The sequence below is a fragment of the Polyodon spathula genome, chromosome 2, assembly GCF_017654505.1.
Source record: "Polyodon spathula isolate WHYD16114869_AA chromosome 2, ASM1765450v1, whole genome shotgun sequence".
Taxonomy (NCBI): domain Eukaryota; kingdom Metazoa; phylum Chordata; class Actinopteri; order Acipenseriformes; family Polyodontidae; genus Polyodon; species Polyodon spathula.
Genome location: NC_054535.1, coordinates 18,865,152 through 18,885,012, shown reverse-complemented (window position 1 = coordinate 18,885,012; position 19,861 = coordinate 18,865,152). Strand labels below are relative to the sequence as shown.

At 38.4% G+C, this 19,861-nt stretch overlaps 1 protein-coding gene across 2 annotated transcripts in view; it reads left to right on the top strand.

Annotated features, from left to right (window-relative positions):
• Positions 1 to 19,656, top strand: part of LOC121331013 (lactosylceramide alpha-2,3-sialyltransferase-like) — a 28,339-nt gene extending 8,683 nt beyond the window's left edge. Inside the window, exons 2-8 of one of the 2 annotated variants that reach the window (XM_041278117.1) lie at positions 3,272 to 3,391; positions 6,420 to 6,501; positions 8,133 to 8,253; positions 14,433 to 14,773; positions 15,774 to 15,960; positions 16,372 to 16,530; positions 16,974 to 19,656. In XM_041278117.1, coding sequence (XP_041134051.1) covers positions 8,215 to 8,253; positions 14,433 to 14,773; positions 15,774 to 15,960; positions 16,372 to 16,530; positions 16,974 to 17,231 — 984 coding nt within the window. In that variant the 5' untranslated portion in view covers positions 3,272 to 3,391; positions 6,420 to 6,501; positions 8,133 to 8,214 and the 3' untranslated portion in view covers positions 17,232 to 19,656. The remainder of the gene's footprint in view (positions 1 to 3,271; positions 3,392 to 6,419; positions 6,502 to 8,132; positions 8,254 to 14,432; positions 14,774 to 15,773; positions 15,961 to 16,371; positions 16,531 to 16,973) is intronic. The other variant, XM_041278109.1, reaches the window with a different exon arrangement.
• Positions 19,657 to 19,861: the final 205 nt, after the last annotated feature.

Here is a 19,861-nt window from a genome sequence, read left to right as displayed (position 1 = left end):
TATTGGCCTACAGTACTGGTAAAGTTGGTGCCGTTTTTAAAAATGTTTTAGGAACAACTTTGGTAAAGCTGATACTTTAAACCAGAGGAGAGGGATTTTAATGTGTCGCTGTGACAGTGTGTTTGTGTTTGTTAATTGTTCATGTGTGGAATGTGGGGGTGGTTAATTGTCACATCACTAATATGTGAGGGAGGAAGGTGCACTGTTTGAGGAGAGTGTGTTGGAGAGTGTTGTGAGCCGTGTTATTGTTTGTTTTATTATAAATAAATAAAATACAGCTAAAAACTTAACATTTTGCCTCCGGGTCTGTCACATTTGATGTCAGAAGCGGGAGAGAGCAAGCTCGACTGATGCGGAGGTGAGTACATTTAAAAAAAAAAAAGAAAAAACAGTGAAAATGGGGAGGTGGCAGCAGCAGCAACCACCGCAGCAACCCCATTGGCTGACGAGGAGGAGCCCCGGAACGTCTGGCCGGCGTGCACGTTGTTTGGCCAGGAAGAGCACTGCGGTTGGGGATGTCCGGAAGTTCCCCCAGACTGGTGTGCCTGCTGCTGGAAGGAGTGCCCTTATGCAAGAATCGCCTCGGCAAAGCAACACCAGCCGGAAGTAGTGCCATGGTGCCTTGCTTGTGCCGACTTCGGGCACACAACCCCAAGCTGGCCCTTCCCTTGTGGGGAGGTGGAACGGGTTGCCCAAACAAGGCTGGTTGTGTCAATGATGGCAAGCCGTCCAGGTCCTGAGGTAGCAAAGCAGCCCCACACCATCACACTCCCACCACCATGCTTGACGGTTGGGTTGAGGTACTTCTGTTGGAACACAGTGCTTAGTTTTCGCCAAACATAAAGTTTTTCATTGAGGCCAAAAAGTTCTACCTTTTTGGTTCGTCTCTACAGAGAACATTGTTCCAGAAGTCTTGTGGATCATCTATGTGCTCTTTGGCGAACTTCAGACTGGCAGCAATGTTCTTTTTAGAGAGCAGTGGTTTCCTCCTGACTGTCCTTCCATGAACAACATTCTTGTTCAGGCTTTTTCTGATACTTGTCATGAACACTAACATTAGCCAAGGCAACAGTGGCCTGCAGATCCTTGGATGTTACTCTGGGGTTCTTTGTGACTTCCTTGATGATTTTCCGGTTTGTTCTTGGAGAGATTTTGGTAGGACGACCCCTCCTGGGTAGAGTGACTGTGGTCTTGAACTTTTTCCATTTGTAGACTACCTGTCTGACAGTAGATTGGTGGAGACCCAAATACTTAGAAATGGTTTTGTATCCCTTTCTAGACTGATGAGCATCAATAACTGATTTTCTGAGATCCCCAAAGATTTATTTTGATCGTGGCATGACGTGTTTTCACACACCTGTGTGGTGAAGATCAAACTCACAAAGTTTCTGATCTTTATATAGGATGGGGCCTCCCAAACTCACCCCTGAAGATCTATCTAATTATTTAAACACCTGATTCTAATTATCCCCTTAATTGAGCTGATAAAACCAGAGATTCACTTACTTTTTCACATACCCTGAATCTTAATTACTCATTGTTTGTCTAATTCATACGTCATTTTGTTTCAAAAGACATGGAATAGGTTAATATAAACCCTATTGGATATTTAAGAAAAGACTGGTTTTGATTCAAGAAGGCTATCATGATAAAACTGGAATTTCCATAATTATCATTGGGGTCCATAAACTCTTTTCTCGGCAGTGTGTGTGTGTGTGTTGAAAAATATTGATGTTTGCAAATTACAAGACATTGTTTCACCTGAGTGATTGCAATGACATAATACACGTTTATTCTCACGGTCTTTATAAGCAATAATGGACATTACTCTCCATTTTTTTATTTTCTCAAAATAAAATAATAGTTATTCATTCCATTATCAGTAATAAGGAAAAAAAAAACATACCTGATACATTTAGTTCATGAAATAGTATATGCCTATATCCACTCGTTTCTTGATATTTATACATGTTATAAAAACATATATATTAAAACATGAGACATAACTATATTAGCACATTTATTCTAAGTCAAATCAGATTTACAGTGTTCCCCTTTTTTATCAGCTCTAAACAAGTTCCTGTGATGTTTTGTTTCTGCTTTTGTCTTTGCCAGGCGACTGTAAACTGTCTCTGCTCTTTTAGACACTAAATGCCCCTCTCAGTGACACGAAAGTAAAAAAAAAAAAACAACTCCCATTGATGTATGTTTCAAGCCTGTACTGCAAAGCACGGTGGCTCTGTAATTCATCAAAACAAAGTGCTTTTTTTTTTATTGTGTGCACACGATCGCAGTCCTAGAAGCCCAGTTCAGTATGAGCGTGTTAACACGATCCTGGCCCTTAAAGGGTTAACCCTGGTTTTGGAACTAGTATTAAGAGCAGGTTCTCAGTCGACTCTTACAACACAGGCATAGAGGTGAGTTTTTATCCTCAATTTTTTTACCCTAGCTACTTGTTACTGGGGTTCCATATGGTAAAGCACAAGGCAGGCAATCATGCCATTGCGATGGCTTGGGTATGGCCCCCCCATTCAGTAATAGCACATTTCATACTTGAAAGTTATTATCATAACCCTGGTTTCCTGAAATAAAAATATAACCATTATTCGTAGCAGGCTTAAAGGAAAAATGACCCAAAGATCTGTGACTGCAGTACTTTTCATCCCTCGGGGGCAGGGTCACAACTGTGTCACAGGCTCAAAGAGCAGTTTTGGTATAAAGTATTCAGGATTCGGGTCTTTGGGAGGTAAATACCCATTCAATGATTGTTACATTTCTGTTTTAGGGAACCAGGGTTATGATAATAACCTAACATTCTGTGCATCTCCTGGTTGAAGTTATGTTATATTTAAGCAATAGGTCCTGACACACACAGCATTACCAGGAATTCGAGTTCGGATGGTAATGGTGGTGTAAATTGTTTATTCTGTGATGGTATTCAAAAATTGAAAAACAAATGCAGCAGAATAATTGTTTCCAAACCATAGGGCCTAATCTAATAAGTGACAGTTGCTTAGAAGATGGTTGCCTTGGCAATATATTTCACTGGACTTTATGTATTCATAAAGCATTCAACAAACAAAAGACGTGGACGTTTTTTGGTGAAATGAAACAAAACTATTCTAGTTAAAAAGCAGGTAAATCACTCAGGATGTTAGCAAAGAGAATCAAAAGTTGTTTGTTACTACTTTTCGTTTTATAACAAAATCATGCAGATTGACCTTGAAAAGTTGGTCCAGTGAGTCTAATGTGTGTTTGTTCTCTCCTTCAGTGCACAGCTGACATGTATGAGACACAGCAGCCCTTGAGTGTGTATTCTGACATGGAATAACACAAACCACCACATGAAAACAATGAGGAGCGTCATGTTTCTCTCTAGAGGTGCTTGTAGGTAAGAGTTTTCTACACAGGAAGATGCTCTGGGGGTGCTATAATTGACATGAACTGAACTTATTAAACCGCAAACAGCTGATTCATTGTTTACAGTCCAGTGTGTGATACATTAAGTGGTACACTGGTGTAAAAACATTGTAATTCTTTTTTTAATGTCTTTTTTAATGTCTTAATTGTTTTGGTGGTAAGCGCAGTGTGTTGATTCTGAGCGACCGTTAGTTCTAGCATGCCTGCTATTGGGGTCGTATGGTGTGTAATATTTCACTGTCTGCACATGTCTCACAGCATTGTTTAAAATCAGTGTATTTAACCGTACACGATGACCATTGCTTAGTTCATTTGTGATCAATCCTTTTACTTTCTAAGGAATAAAAAAAGAATTACAGAATGCACAAGGCATAACCACTGTACTGCCTCTCCATCTTTCCGATCTGTATTGGATCCAGTACTTCCCCTATCAACAAGACAAGCTTATAATGGATTTCCATGAACCCTGGCCCAATGTGGATAATTGTGTCGCTGTGTTGACTTCAGAGCATTCAGTATATTTCTATATACATTAAATATTTCTCACACATTTGTTTCCTGTTCTATTTACTGAATGCAGCATTGAATGATTTTTTTTTTTTTTAAATACAGCACTTGACGCAAATGATCACACCAATCCGTGAATGACCATATAGTGTCAAAGATTTTTGTGATAGCACGTCTGTTGCTTGTTACAATACATTTCTCACAAGCTGTGGTTTCCAGTAGTGGTTTTCTCTAATTGTTGCTATTCCAGGGACCCCAGAATACTGTCTTAATAGAAACATCAATCAAAGCAGCCACAGCCACAATGGGACATACCTGTTACATGAGTATCCTTGATCATGTGTGTTCAGTGGCTACCTCTAATGTATCTAGTGTATTTCTCACACATTCTTTGCTGGGTCTATCACAGAAAGAGTGCAAGGGAAAATACAGTGGCTTGCGAAAGTATTGACCCCCCCTTGGCGTTTTTCCTATTTTGTTGCCTTACAACCTGGAATTAAAATGGATTTTTATTTGGATTTCATGTAATGGACATACACAAAATAGTCCAAATTGGTGAAGTGAAATGAAAAAAATAACTTGTTTCAAAAAATTCAAAAAAATAAATAACGAAAAAGTGGTGCGTGCATATGTATTCACCCCCTTTGCTATTAAGCCTCTAAATAAGATCTGGTGCAACCAATTACCTTCAGAAGTTACATAATTAGTTAAATAAAGTCCACCTGTGTGCAATCTAAGTGTCACATGATCTGTCACATGATCTCAGTATATATGCACCTGTTCTGAAAGGGCCCAGAGTCTGCAAAACCACTAAGCAAGGGGCACCACCAAGCAAGCGGCACCATGAAGACCAAAGAGCTCCAGACAGGTCAGGGACAAAGTTGTGGAGAAGTACAGATCAGGGTTGGGTTATAAAAAAATATCTGAAACTTTGAACATCCCACGGAGCACCATTAAAGCCATTATTAAAAAATAGAAAGAATATGGCACCACAACAAACCTGGCAAGAGAGAGCTACCCACCAAAACTCACGGACCAGGCAAGGAAGGCATTAATCAAAGAGGCAACAAAGAGACCAAAGATAACCCTGAAGGAGCTGCAAAGCTCCACAGCGGAGATTGTATTATCTGTCCATAGGATCACTTTAAGCCGTACACTCCACAGAGCTGGGCTTTACGGAAGAGTGGCCAGAAAAAAGCCATTGCTTAAAGAAAAAAATAAGCAAACACGTTTGGTGTTCGCCAAAAGGCATGTGGGAGACTCCCCAAACATATGGAAGAAGGTACTCTGGTCAGATGAGACTAAAATTGAGCTTTTTGGCCATCAAGGAAAACGCTATGTCTGGCGCAAACCCAACACCTCTCATCACCCCGAGAATACCATCCCCACAGTGAAGCATGGTGGTGGCAGCATCATGCTGTGGGGATGTTTTTCATCGGCAGGGACTGGGAAACTGGTCAGAATTGAAGGAATGATGGATGGCGCTAAATACAGGGAAATTCTTGAGGGAAACCTGTTTCAGTCTTCCAGAGATTTGAGACTGGGACGGAGGTTCACCTTCCAGCAGGACAATGACCCTAAGCATACTGCTAAAGCAACACTCGAGTGGTTTAAGGGGAAACATTTAAATGTCTTGGAATGGCCTAGTCAAAGCCCAGACCTCAATCCAATTGAGAATATGTGGTATGACTTAAAGATTGCTGTACACCAGCAGAACCCATCCAACTTGAAGGAGCTGGAGCAGTTTTGCCTTGAAGAATGGGCAAAAATCCCAGTGGCTAGATGTGCCAAGCTTATAGATACATACCCCAAGAGACTTGCAGCTTTATTGCTGCAAAAGGTGGCTCTACAAAGTTTTGACTTTGGGGGGGGGGGGGGGGGGGGGGGGGGTGTGAATACTTATGCACGCTCAAGTTTTCTGTTTGTTTTTTTGTCTTATTTCTTGTTTGTTTCACAATAAAAAAATATTTTGCATCTTCAAAGTGGTAGACATGTTGTGTAAATCAAATGATACAAACCCCCAAAAAATCCATTTTAATTCCAGGTTGTAAGGCAACAAAATAGGAAAAATGCCAAGGGAGGTCAATACTTTCGCAAGCCACTGTACACTCTGAACTTGATTTAAAAGTAGCCAGCAAACACTTTACATTAAATAAAGCAGATGAAAACCTGATATTAATGCACTTAATCTGTAAACCGAAATATAACCATTACCGAATGGTTATTTACCTCCTAAAGACCAGAAACGTGAATAAGATATAACAAAGCTGCTCAGCCGCAGTCATGCCCGCCCCCAGTGGTACAAAGGACTGTGCGCACAAATCTCGTGCCATTTTTCCTTTCAAGAACTGACCTGAAAGGAGAGCCTGTTCATATAAGTACTTGTTACCGTCTAGATTTTTGCATTTGTTGTGTTTTTACAAAAATTATATGTGATTTTAAAAATAATTGCTGTATTAGTTTTACTAGTTATGCATATTTGTACACTACAGCCTGTTTGTTGCATCCTGCTGCAGCCTTGTGCCCTGCGTGAAGCCAGCAGCTTGAGTCACTCCTTTCCAGGGATCAAGCAACGTAAGTCGGCTGTATTTGTGCCTATTCAGCCAAAGCATTTGCCGCACGGCTGGGCAACTTTTAATAGTATTTTGGTAGCCAACCTGTCCTATTTGCTGAGGTCCCTCTCTGACAGCCACAGGCCCTCACTACCACAACTGGATGAGCTGCGTCTGGTTAATAAAAAACTGCTCCATTTGCCTAAATTGAGCAGACAGGCTGTAGGCAGAAACCTGGCTGCGCTGGTAGCCGCACATAGGCAGCTTTGGCTTTCCCAGGCACACGTGTCTGATGTGGACAAAGCCCCGCTGTTGGATGCTGTTCATCGCTGGAAGCATAATGTGGTACTTGATGTACTCATGAAGCCTGCATTTGAGCCCTTGCATTCAGCTGAACTAAAAATGTTGTCACTCAAATTGGCTTTCTTTCTTACAATCACCTCCGCAAAGTGGATGAGATGCAGGCATTCTCAATTGCGAAAGCCTGCTTAATTTTTGCAGAAGCCAGGACAAAGGTTACACTCCATATCAATCCTGCTTTTTTTGCCTGCATTTCATGTCAGCCAGTCTGTGAAATTGGAGACTTTCCTTAACTTTCCATACCCCCTTTTCAAAGTTGGAGTCAGTCCGAACAATTTCAGGACTGCTTATGAGCAAGCCAACTTTCCCCCTCCAGAAAAGCACACAGCCCATTCCACCAGGGGCATGGCAACATCATGGGCTTTATTCCAGGGTGCATCTGTCAATGACATTTGCAATGCTGTGGTGTGGGCAACTCCCCATACCTTTACTAGGTTCTACAGACTTAATGTCATGGATCCTCAAAACCCTGATTTTGTAACTAGGTTTAAGGACGGCTTCTCAGTTGACTCTTGGAACACAAACATAGAAGTGAGTTTCTCCCTCAATTTTTTAGACCCAGCTACTTGTTACTGGGGTTCCGATTGTTAACGCAAAAGGCAACCTCGGCTTAGCCTTGTAGCATTCTCGTTGTGCAGCAATCTTTGCCCTATGATGGCTTGGGTATACTGACCCATTCAGTAATGGTTACATTTTGTACTTGATATGGAATGTTAGGTTAATATCATAACCCTGGTTCCCTGAAATAGAAATGTAACCATTTACCTTCAAGATTGCAGCAAGCCTGAAGAAAAAATTACGCAGAGATCTGTGCACACAGTCCTTTATACCCTCTGGGGCGGGCCTGACTATGGGCATGACTCTGTTATTTCTTATTCAAGTTTCAGGTCTTTAGGAGGTAAATCCCATTTGGTAATGGTTACATTTCTATTTCAGGGAACCAGGGTTATGATAATAACCTAACATTCTAGACTCTCAATGAAGTTATAAGCATAGCTGCTGCTAATAGGTTCCAGTAGGGAAGTGACTTCTAGTGTTCCTTATGAAGTCACTGAGATCCTTCTGCTTTCCCATGATTGTTGCTGATTAATTGCACACAACTCTCATCACACGACATGTCACAACTTGCCCCAGGACTAACCATTATATATCCTACAGGTTTTATTTTATGTGTTTAATATCATATGTATTGTATATGTATGTGTTTATGTATTTATCTATGTGCTTGTCTTTGGTCTTTTCAATATTTTATGATTAATTGTGTTTTGTTTTTTTTTGTTTCTTCTCTTTTAGGTTTACTGTTTTGATTTCAGTTGTATTACTTTTCTTAGCATACATAAGCATCACTGTATCCAAGACGAAGCAGAAGCCCAGCATGTGGGATGGGTATAATGTGGATCCCAACCGCGCGAAGGTTTGAATATTTTCTATATCACTTATTGTATTTGGCTAGTTCACATCTCGAACAGTTTGAAAAACAGACTTTATGTAGGCTGTATAATCCTTTTGTCTGTGTCATTTTATTGTTTCCTGATTACGGCTGGATGGAAGTTACCAAACTCACCTGAGTCATGTATAAAGTATTACAATCTGAACATGTCTGCCCTTGCAAAAACAATAAAAAATTGTATTATAGCACAGTAACTAGGAAGGTGTCTAACCATCCTTAAGGTTCTGCATATACACAGAAATTCATGAACATATGTGTGTGTATACATATGCACACACATATGTCTATCTATCTATCTATCTATCTATCTATCTGTCTATCTATCTATTTATCTGTCTGTCTAAATGCAGTAAGGTGAGTAATAAACTGACTCCACTGTGATTTAGCAGTTGGTTCAAACAATTAAACAACAATACTGGATTGTAAATATAAAACTCTAAAGACAATCCGGAAATAGGAAAACAGGATTTTTATGCCGAGTTGTTTTTTGGATAATAATAGTGCTGATAGCAAACTAAAATTAGATGGATGCAGTAATTGTATCAATTTAAATATGATATTAAAACAAAAATAATATGTTTTTTTTTTTTTTTTTTTCATAGTTTGTAATTAGCGCTATCGCGATTAAAAAAAAACTGTAGGGATATATATATATATGATATTATTATAGGCTTATATATATATATATATATATATATATATATATATATATATATATATATATATATATATAGTGCTGGGATAATTAAACAAGTTATTATTTTAATATATCGACGATCTTTTTGGCACTCGAGTACTCTACGCATACATGCATTCCAATATGGCGGATGCACATGGCAATGTATCTGCAGCACTTGGAGACGATTCGCATGTTCATTGCAGCATCTGTAAAGGAAAAAGTCAATACCATCGCAGCACCACTGTTTTACTTCAACACCTAACAAGAAGCACCCGACCATGTTTCTGAACAGGGGACTAGCGGAGTCAAGCGAGGAAAAGTCTTGGGAAGTATAAGAAAAGTCGATATAGTGTAGTAGTACAGTGCTGTTTTGGACACATATATTATCATTTTTCATTTTGATGGAAACAGGAATTATGTGTTTATTTTAGGACGTAGCGGAAAATATAGTTTTCTGATTTAGAAACCTGAAAATTAACTATACATTTTGCTCTTACAATGTTATAGCATAAAGCACAGTAGGCTATGCTTCTGTCGTTTTAAACTCCTAAATAGGAAAAAAAAAAGGATTAGAGGCTATGTTGTCCTGTAAGTGTTAACACCCAAGTATTAGTCCAATATTAAACGTTTACTAGCGTTGTGTGTTATCAAACTTGTTTTCATTGCAACGAGTGCACAGAACACAGTGTCTTGTTTCTTTTATAAAATGCTACATCAGCCATAATTTGTAATCTCTACAGCAGTATTTTTAGTTTATGGAGTACTAAACACTATTTACTAATTTATTTGTTTATTTGTTATTGGGATTTTGTAAACACACCTGCAGTATCCGCAGATGCAAGGAGAAAAAATAAATAACAGCGTCACTACTGCATGCAGTTCAGGGTTTATTCAGGACTGTAGTGTCTTGATACGGTGTACGGGCTGTTAATTTTACTTTTATTATACATTTTCAAAACTTCCCAAAAAATATTAACAATAAAAAATAAATCTGCAATTTTTAAATGTTGTTCAAAATTAAATAGCTTCAGAAAATATTTTCATCTTATTTACTGTACTTGTTATATATTTTAAATGTTTTCCTGTCATTCTGTTGCTTCACAGTTGAGTTTTGGTAAGTGTTCAGTACAATTCTCTGCAGCTGTCTGTGAGCTGATTTGACTTCTCTGGAACTCGTTTTCTTTTACTTGCTGATTCCAAACGATTTCAAGTTCTAGACAAAGCATCACATGTCCTTTTCTGAGTTTTTCTAAGACTAGGTTATGGACCACAATTGTCATAAAAGTTAAGATGTTAAACTGTAATTTGAAGCCATTTACACTTCAATTTAAAAGAAGTTATAATAATCAGAATTATATTTTAAAATTTAATTAGTCTGAGAATAACAACTAATACATGATAATTCGTGTCTTTTTGCTGCCCCTTATGAAAATTAATTCCAGTTGTATAAGGTTTTAAGCCTTTCATCAGACATTCTCCATTTCCTGATGAAGTTTCTATATATATATATATATATATATATATATATATATATATATATATATATATATATATAAGAGAGAGAGAGAGAAAGAGAGCCGTACATACAAACAGGCTAAGTTCACTATAACCAACCCCCATTTTTAACAATCCCAACTGCAGTAATTGGTTTTATTCTAATGGAAATTAGTCCTATTGGAACAATCACTTTTTATTTAACTGTATGGGAAATTATAAAGTGGGATATAATTCAGTATGTTAACATAATATTATTCAGCAGGTTTATTCTGTCTTTAGGAAGCAAACTAGATGCTAAACTTATGGCCATAGCTATACTAGCAATTGCAGGCCAGGTATACAGAATGGAAATAAATAAATAAAAAGCATTATAGCCCTGCAAGAAAATTATCCTGTAACCTGCTGTGAATCTCTGCATAGATGCATGATCAAACATTATATTTAATGACTCAGGAATTGATGTGTTAGTTCTGTTTTTCCATTTCAGTAAAATAACTTATTTTTTTTTAGCAATTGTAAGGGGTAGTTTATTTTTATATATACAGCTCTGGAAAAAATTAAGAGACCACTGCAAAATTATCAGTTTCTCTGGTTTTACTATTTACAGGTATGTGTTTGGGTAAAATGAACATTTTTGTTTTATTCTATAAACTACTGACAACATTTTTCCCAAATTCCAAATAAAAAATATTATCATTTAGAGCATTTATTTGCAGAAAATGACAACTGGTCAAAATAACAAAAAAGATGCAGTGTTGTCAGACCTCAAATAATGCAAAGAAAATAAGTTCATATTCATTTTTAAACAACATAATACTAATGTTTTAACTTAAGAAGAGTTCAGAAATCAATATTTGGTGGAATAACCCTGATACTCAATCACAGCTTTCATGCGTCTTGGCATGCTCTCCACCAGTCATTCACATTGATGTTGGGTGACTTTATGCCACTCCTGGCGCAAAAATTCAAGCAGCTCGGCTTTGTTTGATGGCTTGTGACCATCCATCTTCCTCTTGATCACATTCCAGAGGTTTTCAATGGGGTTCAGGTCTGGAGATTGGGCTGGCCGTGACAGGGTCTTGATCTGGTGGTCCTCCATCCACACCATGATTGACCTGGCTGTGTGGCATGGAGCATTGTCCTGCTGGAAAAACCAGTCCTCAGAGTTGGGGAACATTGTCGGAGCAGAAGGAAGCAAGTTTTCTTCCAGGACAACCTTGTACTTGGCTTGATTCATGCGTCCTTCACAAAGACAAATCTGCCCGATTCCAGCCTTGCTGAAGCACTCCCAGATCGTCACCGATGCTCCACCACATTTCACAGTGGGTGCGAGACACTGTGGCTTGTAGGCCTCTCCAGGTCTCCGTCTAACCATTAGACGACCAGGTGTTGGGCAAAGCTGAAAATTGGACTCATCAGAGTAGATGACCTTACTCCAGTCCTCTATGGTCCAATCCTTATGGTCTTTTGCAAACCTCAACCTGGCTCTTCTTTGCTTCTCATTGATGAAGGGCTTTTTTCTAGCTTTGCACAACTTCAGCCCTGCCCCTAGGAGCTTGTTTCGAACTGTCCTCGCCGTGCACTTCACCCGAGCTGCCGTTTGACATTCTTTTTGTAGGTCACTTGATGTCATCCTACGGTTGCTGAGTGACATTCGAATGAGTTGGCAGTCATCCCGGTCAGTGGAGAGTCGTTTTCGCCCTCTGCTGGTCTGTAGCTTTGAGGTAGAATGAGGTGTGCCTGTGTAAGAATTCAACAGACACTGGAATGGAATGGCTGCCATACATGTAGAGATGCTGATTTAAGAATAATTTATATATATATATATATATATATATATATATATATATATATATATATATATATATATATATAAAAAGGGAAGGTCAAAGCTTGAAGGGTCATTAAGTAAACCTAGTGCAGGTGAGGGAGGGATGTTACAGCCAAGGATCTAACACTTTTCTGTTATTGGACAGTACCGTAGTGCATGGACGTTACTGTCTGTCTCATTTCCTGAACAGTGCTGGCATTTTTGGTGTCTGAAAGACCTATCAGAAACAGTCTTCTGCTGGAAAGGTGTGCTCTGTGAAGAACCTTATATTGAATAAGGTTAACTTAGAAACTGCACATTTTACTTAAATTATGTGTCAATATAAGGTCCCTTTTAAGGAGTGCCTCATTTGAAGATATTGAAAGGAGGACTTTTTATGAAGGCAACATTTTTCTTGAAGCCTCTCAAAAGGTCAGTGGTCCTCAAAGTCGTTCCCGCGGGCAAATTCGTGCCTGCGAAGCCAGGCCATCGTGCCTGCGGCAGCTAATTTTGAATTATTGGTAGTGAACACATTTCTGGCGGGTCATAGCAAGGAAAAATAAAGAAAGCTTTAAAAAAAAATTCCAACAAAAGCACCACAGCATCTGTTGACAGCACTGCTCGCTTATGCTGTGCTTATACGCAGGTGACATTTTTATTTTTGAATGGCTTTTGCGATACGATCAACCAATTGAATATCTGCATTGTCTCTGCTGTAGCCTAATCATAAGTTAGCTGGGTGGGAAAAAAACTTGTCTGCTTCAGGTTCAGGTACCGACTAAGTTTAACCAATAGGAGAGTCAAATATCTGCCAAGTTTTACGCAGCTGCCCAATCATAAGCAAACAGGCCGTTCACAGTATTCTGCATGAAAATTGAAGGCGAGTGAGTAGCCAATAGGAAAGTGAATGATCTGACAGCTGTCCAATCATTCGTGAGCAGAGGCAGGGTGTTAATATACCGGGTAAGTACTGAATTTCGCCGACTGTTATTGAGAAAAATAATTCAATATTTAGAATTTCATTTTCTATCACAGTTTTTTTTAATTTCATCAGACAAGGGGAACACCTATGTATATTTAGTTACTAATCCACTTTCTCTGAATAATTGTACTGCAGATGAGCGATCTTTAAAACAGTAGTGTTGACAAATCTCTCAATGCGGTTATCTGTGTAAACATGCTATTTACAAATATTTGCATTGCATGTTTTATGTAAATTAGTTATAGAATAAGCACAGCATGCAATATTACTGCCTGAGACTTGGCCTTAATCACAGTGAGCCAAGAATAACCCCACTAAAACTCTTAAAGAGATATATATATATAAAATAGATTGATAGATAGATATAGATATGTCGCGGGAAGGCAGTGTGTATGATATGAACCTATGCAATAGTTAGCGTGCCTGCAAACAGACAAGTTACTTTGAGGACCACTGCAATAGAGACAAAATCCCTCTTCTCAAAAGATGGTTTAGACAGGAAATACCCTTTTGTCTCCAGGAAATTAACTCAAGCTGTTTACTTGCTATTAGAAAATCAGGATTGTGCCAAATGGGAGAGCACTAAGATGGATACAGGTTGAACCTAGTCATTTCATAAGCTCTTAACTATGTTTTTATTGTAGCAGAGACACATATGTGACTGAAACAGGGATGTTTTTTAATCTCTTCACTTACACAAGGTAGGTCACTGGCATGTAATGAACCACATTCTCAATCTTCCAGATCTACCCAAGCTGGGGAAGCGCCATCTTCAGAATCCAGCCATTTTGCTAAATTTTGTAGTTGGAAAGCAGTACAGTATTTTAAAAGGCCACCTTTTGGGCTTGAACTTTGAAGTGTGGTTAATTTAATCCAGGGTTTTTTAGATAAATGAATTTGTTTTTTGCCACATTCTTCTTTTTCCAACATGTTATCAAATCCTACATAGGCCCACCTATGAAATGTTGCTAATTTTTCCTAATTTGCATTAATTTGTTTTATGTGAGCAATATATTCAAACGACTTGCTTTTAGATCATGGGTATATGTAAGATTTATTTTCTGCACATATACTTCCACTTGTCATATGTAGGCACATTTCCATCTTAGAGACCCTTGTCCATGCCTGTCAGGAAAATTAAATCCCACTTTATTTTTTTTTGTGTGTTGTTGCAGAGTGTACAAACCTTTGTCACTGAAGTCTTGCAGAGGAAATGCAAGCAGTCTTCCACCAGAAAAAATATGTCTGCTCTCTTTCCTGACCAATACAAGCAAGATATTCCCCCTTTCCTGTGGAAAAACCACATTATGAGCAAGGAGGTGTTCAAATACCCCCCACCATTTGGGTTTCAAAGCATGGACAGGAAGCTAAAGGAAGTTCTGGACCTTTTCCCTGAGGCTCCACGGGAGGAGAGGCGCGTGAAGCCCTGCAGCCGCTGCGTGGTGGTGGGAAGTGGTGGTATCATGCGTGGGCTGGAGGTGGGCGAGCTTTTGGATCAGTTTGATGTTGTAATCAGGTAAGGAATGTGGTTGGCTCTAAAATTCTAATTGCTATAACAGCATGCTCACATGTCCCTTATCATTTTGCTAAAGTTACAATTTGTATCATATTTACTTGAGTGTAGCCAGTCTATTCTTCTGCAACACTATAGGTTTATATTCTGTGCTGCTGGTAAATGTCTAGTGCCGCTTACCCTCCTGGACTATATGCAGGTGTCATACCTGTGGCACAGGAAGTGGTAGTACAAATTGGTTTCACCTCATACAAAAAAAGGAAAGACTGGAAAAGTGTTGTTTTAGAAAAGGGATAAGGGGAGTTTGCAAAAGAAGGATACTCAATGTAGTTTACCACATCCCAGTTGCTGGTGCTTGTAAAACAAGAAACATGAAATGTTCTATTTAAATATATTAGTATTTATAGAAATGTAAGATTTTGATAAGGGACTGAGAGGAGCAGTTAGCTCTGCATAGACTTCCCCCTATCTGTGACAGTCTGTTTACAAGCAGGGGTAGCGTTGTCCTGCCAGACACAATGCTACAGCCTGTAGCACAGATGCACAATGCTGCTGTCTATAGCACCACAAGCCTAAACCAACGCAGTAGGAGACGAGGAACCACTCACCCCATCTCATGGCCATCTGTACTTTTCCACTATGTACTGCAGTTGTTCTCATGGAGCATTGTTATATCGGATTAGCATAACTACAGTCTCACAGGTCAAACTGCTGTTTACAGAACTTTGTGTTTTCCATTATTTTAACTTTGAAGGGTAGGGTGAGGACTGTGTCATAGATCATTCTTAAACCCTTACTCCAGCAGAATTTTGGGCCAGTTCATTGAAACTGCTTTGTTTTTTTTTTATGGATAATTACATACTTTTATATTGCATTTTCAAAAGTGAGAAATACGTTAAGATAAGATGTGTGTGTGTGTGTGTGTGTGTGTGTTTGTGTGTGTGTTATTTTATGAGCACATGTATTAAATGTATTGGCTGAAATGTATTTATTTATTTTTCAGATTGAACAACGCTCCAGTTGGTAACTTTAATAAAGACGTAGGCAACAAAACCACTATCAGGATGAGTTATCCAGAGGGAAGCCCCAAATCTTGGGATGACGTCAATCCTAAGACCCTGTTCGTGGCCGTTATTTACAAAACAGTTGACATTAACTGGTTGAAAGCCATGATTAAAAGGGAAAAAGTGGTGAGTAATTTGTAAAATGCAATACTTATCTGCAGCATCTGTGCCATATCCTGCTTCACTGAGGCGGCAAATTGTAATAGGATGTCTGGATCATAAGGTTTCAGTTCAAGGAACAGGACTGTGAAAATCCACTGACCCTAGGAAAGGGCCATTGCAAAGGTGGGGGGAAGGGGTGCAAGTAAAATAAAGCACTAAGAATCAATGCTGAGATTCGAGTGAGCTCTATTGTGCTTTCTCTTGACTGCCACTTAGATTAAATTAAGTGCATACATAGAGCCCTAATGAGACTTTTCTTTTTATATGAAGAAACGGACACCAAAAAAGAGGAACCTTAGTTTGCAGTAATGTTTCATTTTTGTTTTATTATTATTGTTTCTACATTTCATGTCTGCTTCTTTTTTTTTTTTTTAGTCTCTATGGGATAGGTTGTTTTTTTGGCAGGAGGTGCCAAAGGAAATCCCAGTAGGAACATCCCAGTTTCGAATCCTGAACCCTCAGATCATTGGTCAAACAGCAGTGGACCTTCTCCAATATTCAGAACCACGGACGACGTTTTGGGGGTGGGACCAGGTACAGTATCTATTGATTTAAGGTGTTGTGTCCTGATTGTCACCATATCTGCTCACGGGTTTGATGAATGGACATTTGTTACTTTTCTTTATTCTGTATACTGGAAATGCAGGATATGATTTTAGTTCTAATACTGATAACAGTTTTTTTATATCTCTGGGGAATATGTATACAAGGAGTCATGCAAGTCAGGCATCATATAATGTATATACTGTAATGCCAATTAGGATGAGCTGTGTTAAATCACACCCCATTGATCTGCATCAAAATGATCTAGACTCGTTCCTCTTGGCTTAAAGACATTTCACAGCTGAAAAAAATAGACTACCAGTTTTATTTTATCATTGATGCCTGACATACTATTTTTTGACCGCTTTCAGAAAGAGGCTTCATCTTCAGTTAAACTCTGTTCTCAGTAACCCTCTCCTCTTGTTTGCATCTAGAATGTGCCGACACTGGGGGTCACTGCCACAGTCTTGGCCACATACCTTTGTGATGAGGTCAGCCTGGCCGGGTTTGGATATGATCTCAAACAGCCCGAGGCTCCTCTCCATTACTATGAAGACAGACGCATGGACGCCATGAAGGAGCAAACCATGCACAATGTGGTCACCGAGAAGCAGTTCCTAGCAAAACTGGTTAAAGCCGGAGTAATCACTGACCTCACAGGAGGAATACACTGCAGCTTCTGTGAAAACTAAAATCTAGCATTAGTTGCTTTGCTGTGAATCAATGGAAACCTGTGTGAGGGTTTATCCAAAATACTGTAACCCAGTAAAATCTAATGGTTCCATTTGTCATATAATGTTTGAATAAACTTAGAATGTTTTCGTACAATTGTTAATTTTAAATAAGAAGTACTGGGCTTGTAAGGGTTGAGTAGGATGTGTATAACAACACATGGCAGAGTATCTGGTTGTGCTGAGATATACGGACGCATCGGTGTGTAGTGAAGTATGAGGTGAAGCTGAAATTAAGGGACACCAAACAAATAAAAAAAGAGACAAGTCAAGGACAAGTAAACTTGGAAGTTTTTCAGACTGCATTTCTAAGGACTAATATACAGAACAACTTTACAAGAATTGAATGAAAGAAGCCTTTATGATGTGAATATATATATTTCTTTATGTTTATTTATTTTTAGTAGCATTATAATATAATAATGCTTAATAAAATATAATACAATTATTGGCTAAAATTTAAGAAAAAAATATTTTAACCTAAACTCAAGATTCAACAGTCCTAAATGAACAGCAATTCTGGCTGCTGAGAGACATGTGCTTACAGTACTAGCAGAGCCAGATGGTGTTCTGGTCCTGGAGGAGTGTGTTTTTTTGTGTGTTTGTTTTTTACAAAGGGAGGCAAGCCTCCTTTCTCCCATTAAACACAGTGTTAGCAGTGGCAGATCGTGTTATCTGAGCACGGGTTTTAATTGGAGGAGTGACCCACATCCTCCCGCCCCCTTCTAAAACGCTGCTGTATGTGCTGTTAATGTAAGAGTGAGGATTGAAACTGCTTAGTTTAATTTTGCATCGCTTCAGTGGTAAGAAACACACTATATGTTACTTGTCTTGTGAAGGGGTCAAATGTGAAATGCAGCATAACACAGTTGATCAGCTGATTGAGACTCAATTTGTCACACTGCTTGTGCTGACTCATAGATCACCAGCCACCACTGATGTGTTGAGTCATAACTTGACCTGTAGGGCCTGACAGCCTAAAGGCACATTGTACTATTACTATTAAACAACACTTTGACACTTTGTCTACACAGGTAAAAGATTCATATAGTTTGTCTTGATTTGGGTTTTTATAGTTTTAATTAATAAATTATGATTGAGTAACATATTTTAAGTTTCCAATCATGAAACTGTTGTGCTTTTATTTATATATATTGTAAGGGATTGGTTGGTTTAAAGACAATGTAAACAAACTGGTTTGTAAACAAAGTAATATGAAGTGTTTGGGATCAAAACTAAAGATGGTTTAATTAATACACTGTTGATTGATAATACTGTGTTAAATAAGGCAAACTAGATGTAATTAAGCCTGGTTTAAAATAAATGTGTTGTGTTTAGTAGAGACCATACTAGGGGGGCAATAGGACCCAGTAGTGATTACTGGAGTCAGGACCAACTCCAGGTTTAGTCAATAGACTAATTAGTGGATTAATTAGTTAAGTTTAAAAGGGTGTGAGTGTGTATGTTTTGGGTGGGTGATGGTAGGAGTTTGGTTGGAGAGTTAGCTGGTTATTGTGAGTATTGTGGAAACGGGACAATGAACTATTGGAAAGGTGTTTGGATTATGATTTGGTTTTGGTGACAAGGTAACAGGCTTAGCCTGCCTTGTTATTAGTTAGGGAAACGTTTGTTTAGTTAGGGCCTGAGAACGTGTTAGGTTTTGTTTATTTTTCTTTTTTGTAGTCAATAAACACATGCTACAGTGTTTCTTGGCATCCTGTGTGTAAAGCGTTTATTTGAAGAAGGAAAACATGTGACTGAAAGGCAATCCATCACAGTCATATATATATAAAAAGCACAACATACATACATGTTTAAATTTGTTGGTAAATTTTATATATGTGTGTATGTTGTGACGAATTCTTGGTTCTGGTCGCACTTTGTGACTGTATAGTATAATCTTCCACTCAGGTGTGTTTAAATAACAAACACTGACAACAGTAGTACAATTACCCTCCGTGGGGTGTATTTTTTTTTTAAAACAAAAATCAAATAAACAAACAAAACCTAACCCTTTCTTTGGTCCTAAACTAAACAGGGACAGGCTAATTCTGCTTACCCTGAAACAAACTATCCATTCAGTTTTAAAGTCCTCTGTTACCTCAGCGTTTGGTCTCTTTCTTCTCCCCTCCCCCTACCATCTCAACTTTACTAGCTTTAACTGCTAGACAATTAGATAATTAAACAATTAAGACCAATTGATGCTCACTCCTGACATAGGTATGCTCCCCAGGGTCCTAAAGCCTTCATATATCCTTTCTAACATAATACCTTATTTTTTCAACAAAACTCAAGTCTGATTTAACTTAATGCATCAATCCGTGGGAACCCATTTACATTAATTTATTAACTATAACTTTACTTTTAAACACATTACATTATTTCACAGTTTGTTTACTACCCAGTTGGTTTATGTTGTCTTTACATTTTAATATTTTAGTTTTCTTTGAAACCATCACCACAACCTTTACCCAGATGGAGTGTGCATTCATTACAACCACGGCCTCACGGCTGACCAATTTTGCTCTGGAATGTACACTCCATCACAATATATATATATATATATATATATATATATATATATATATATA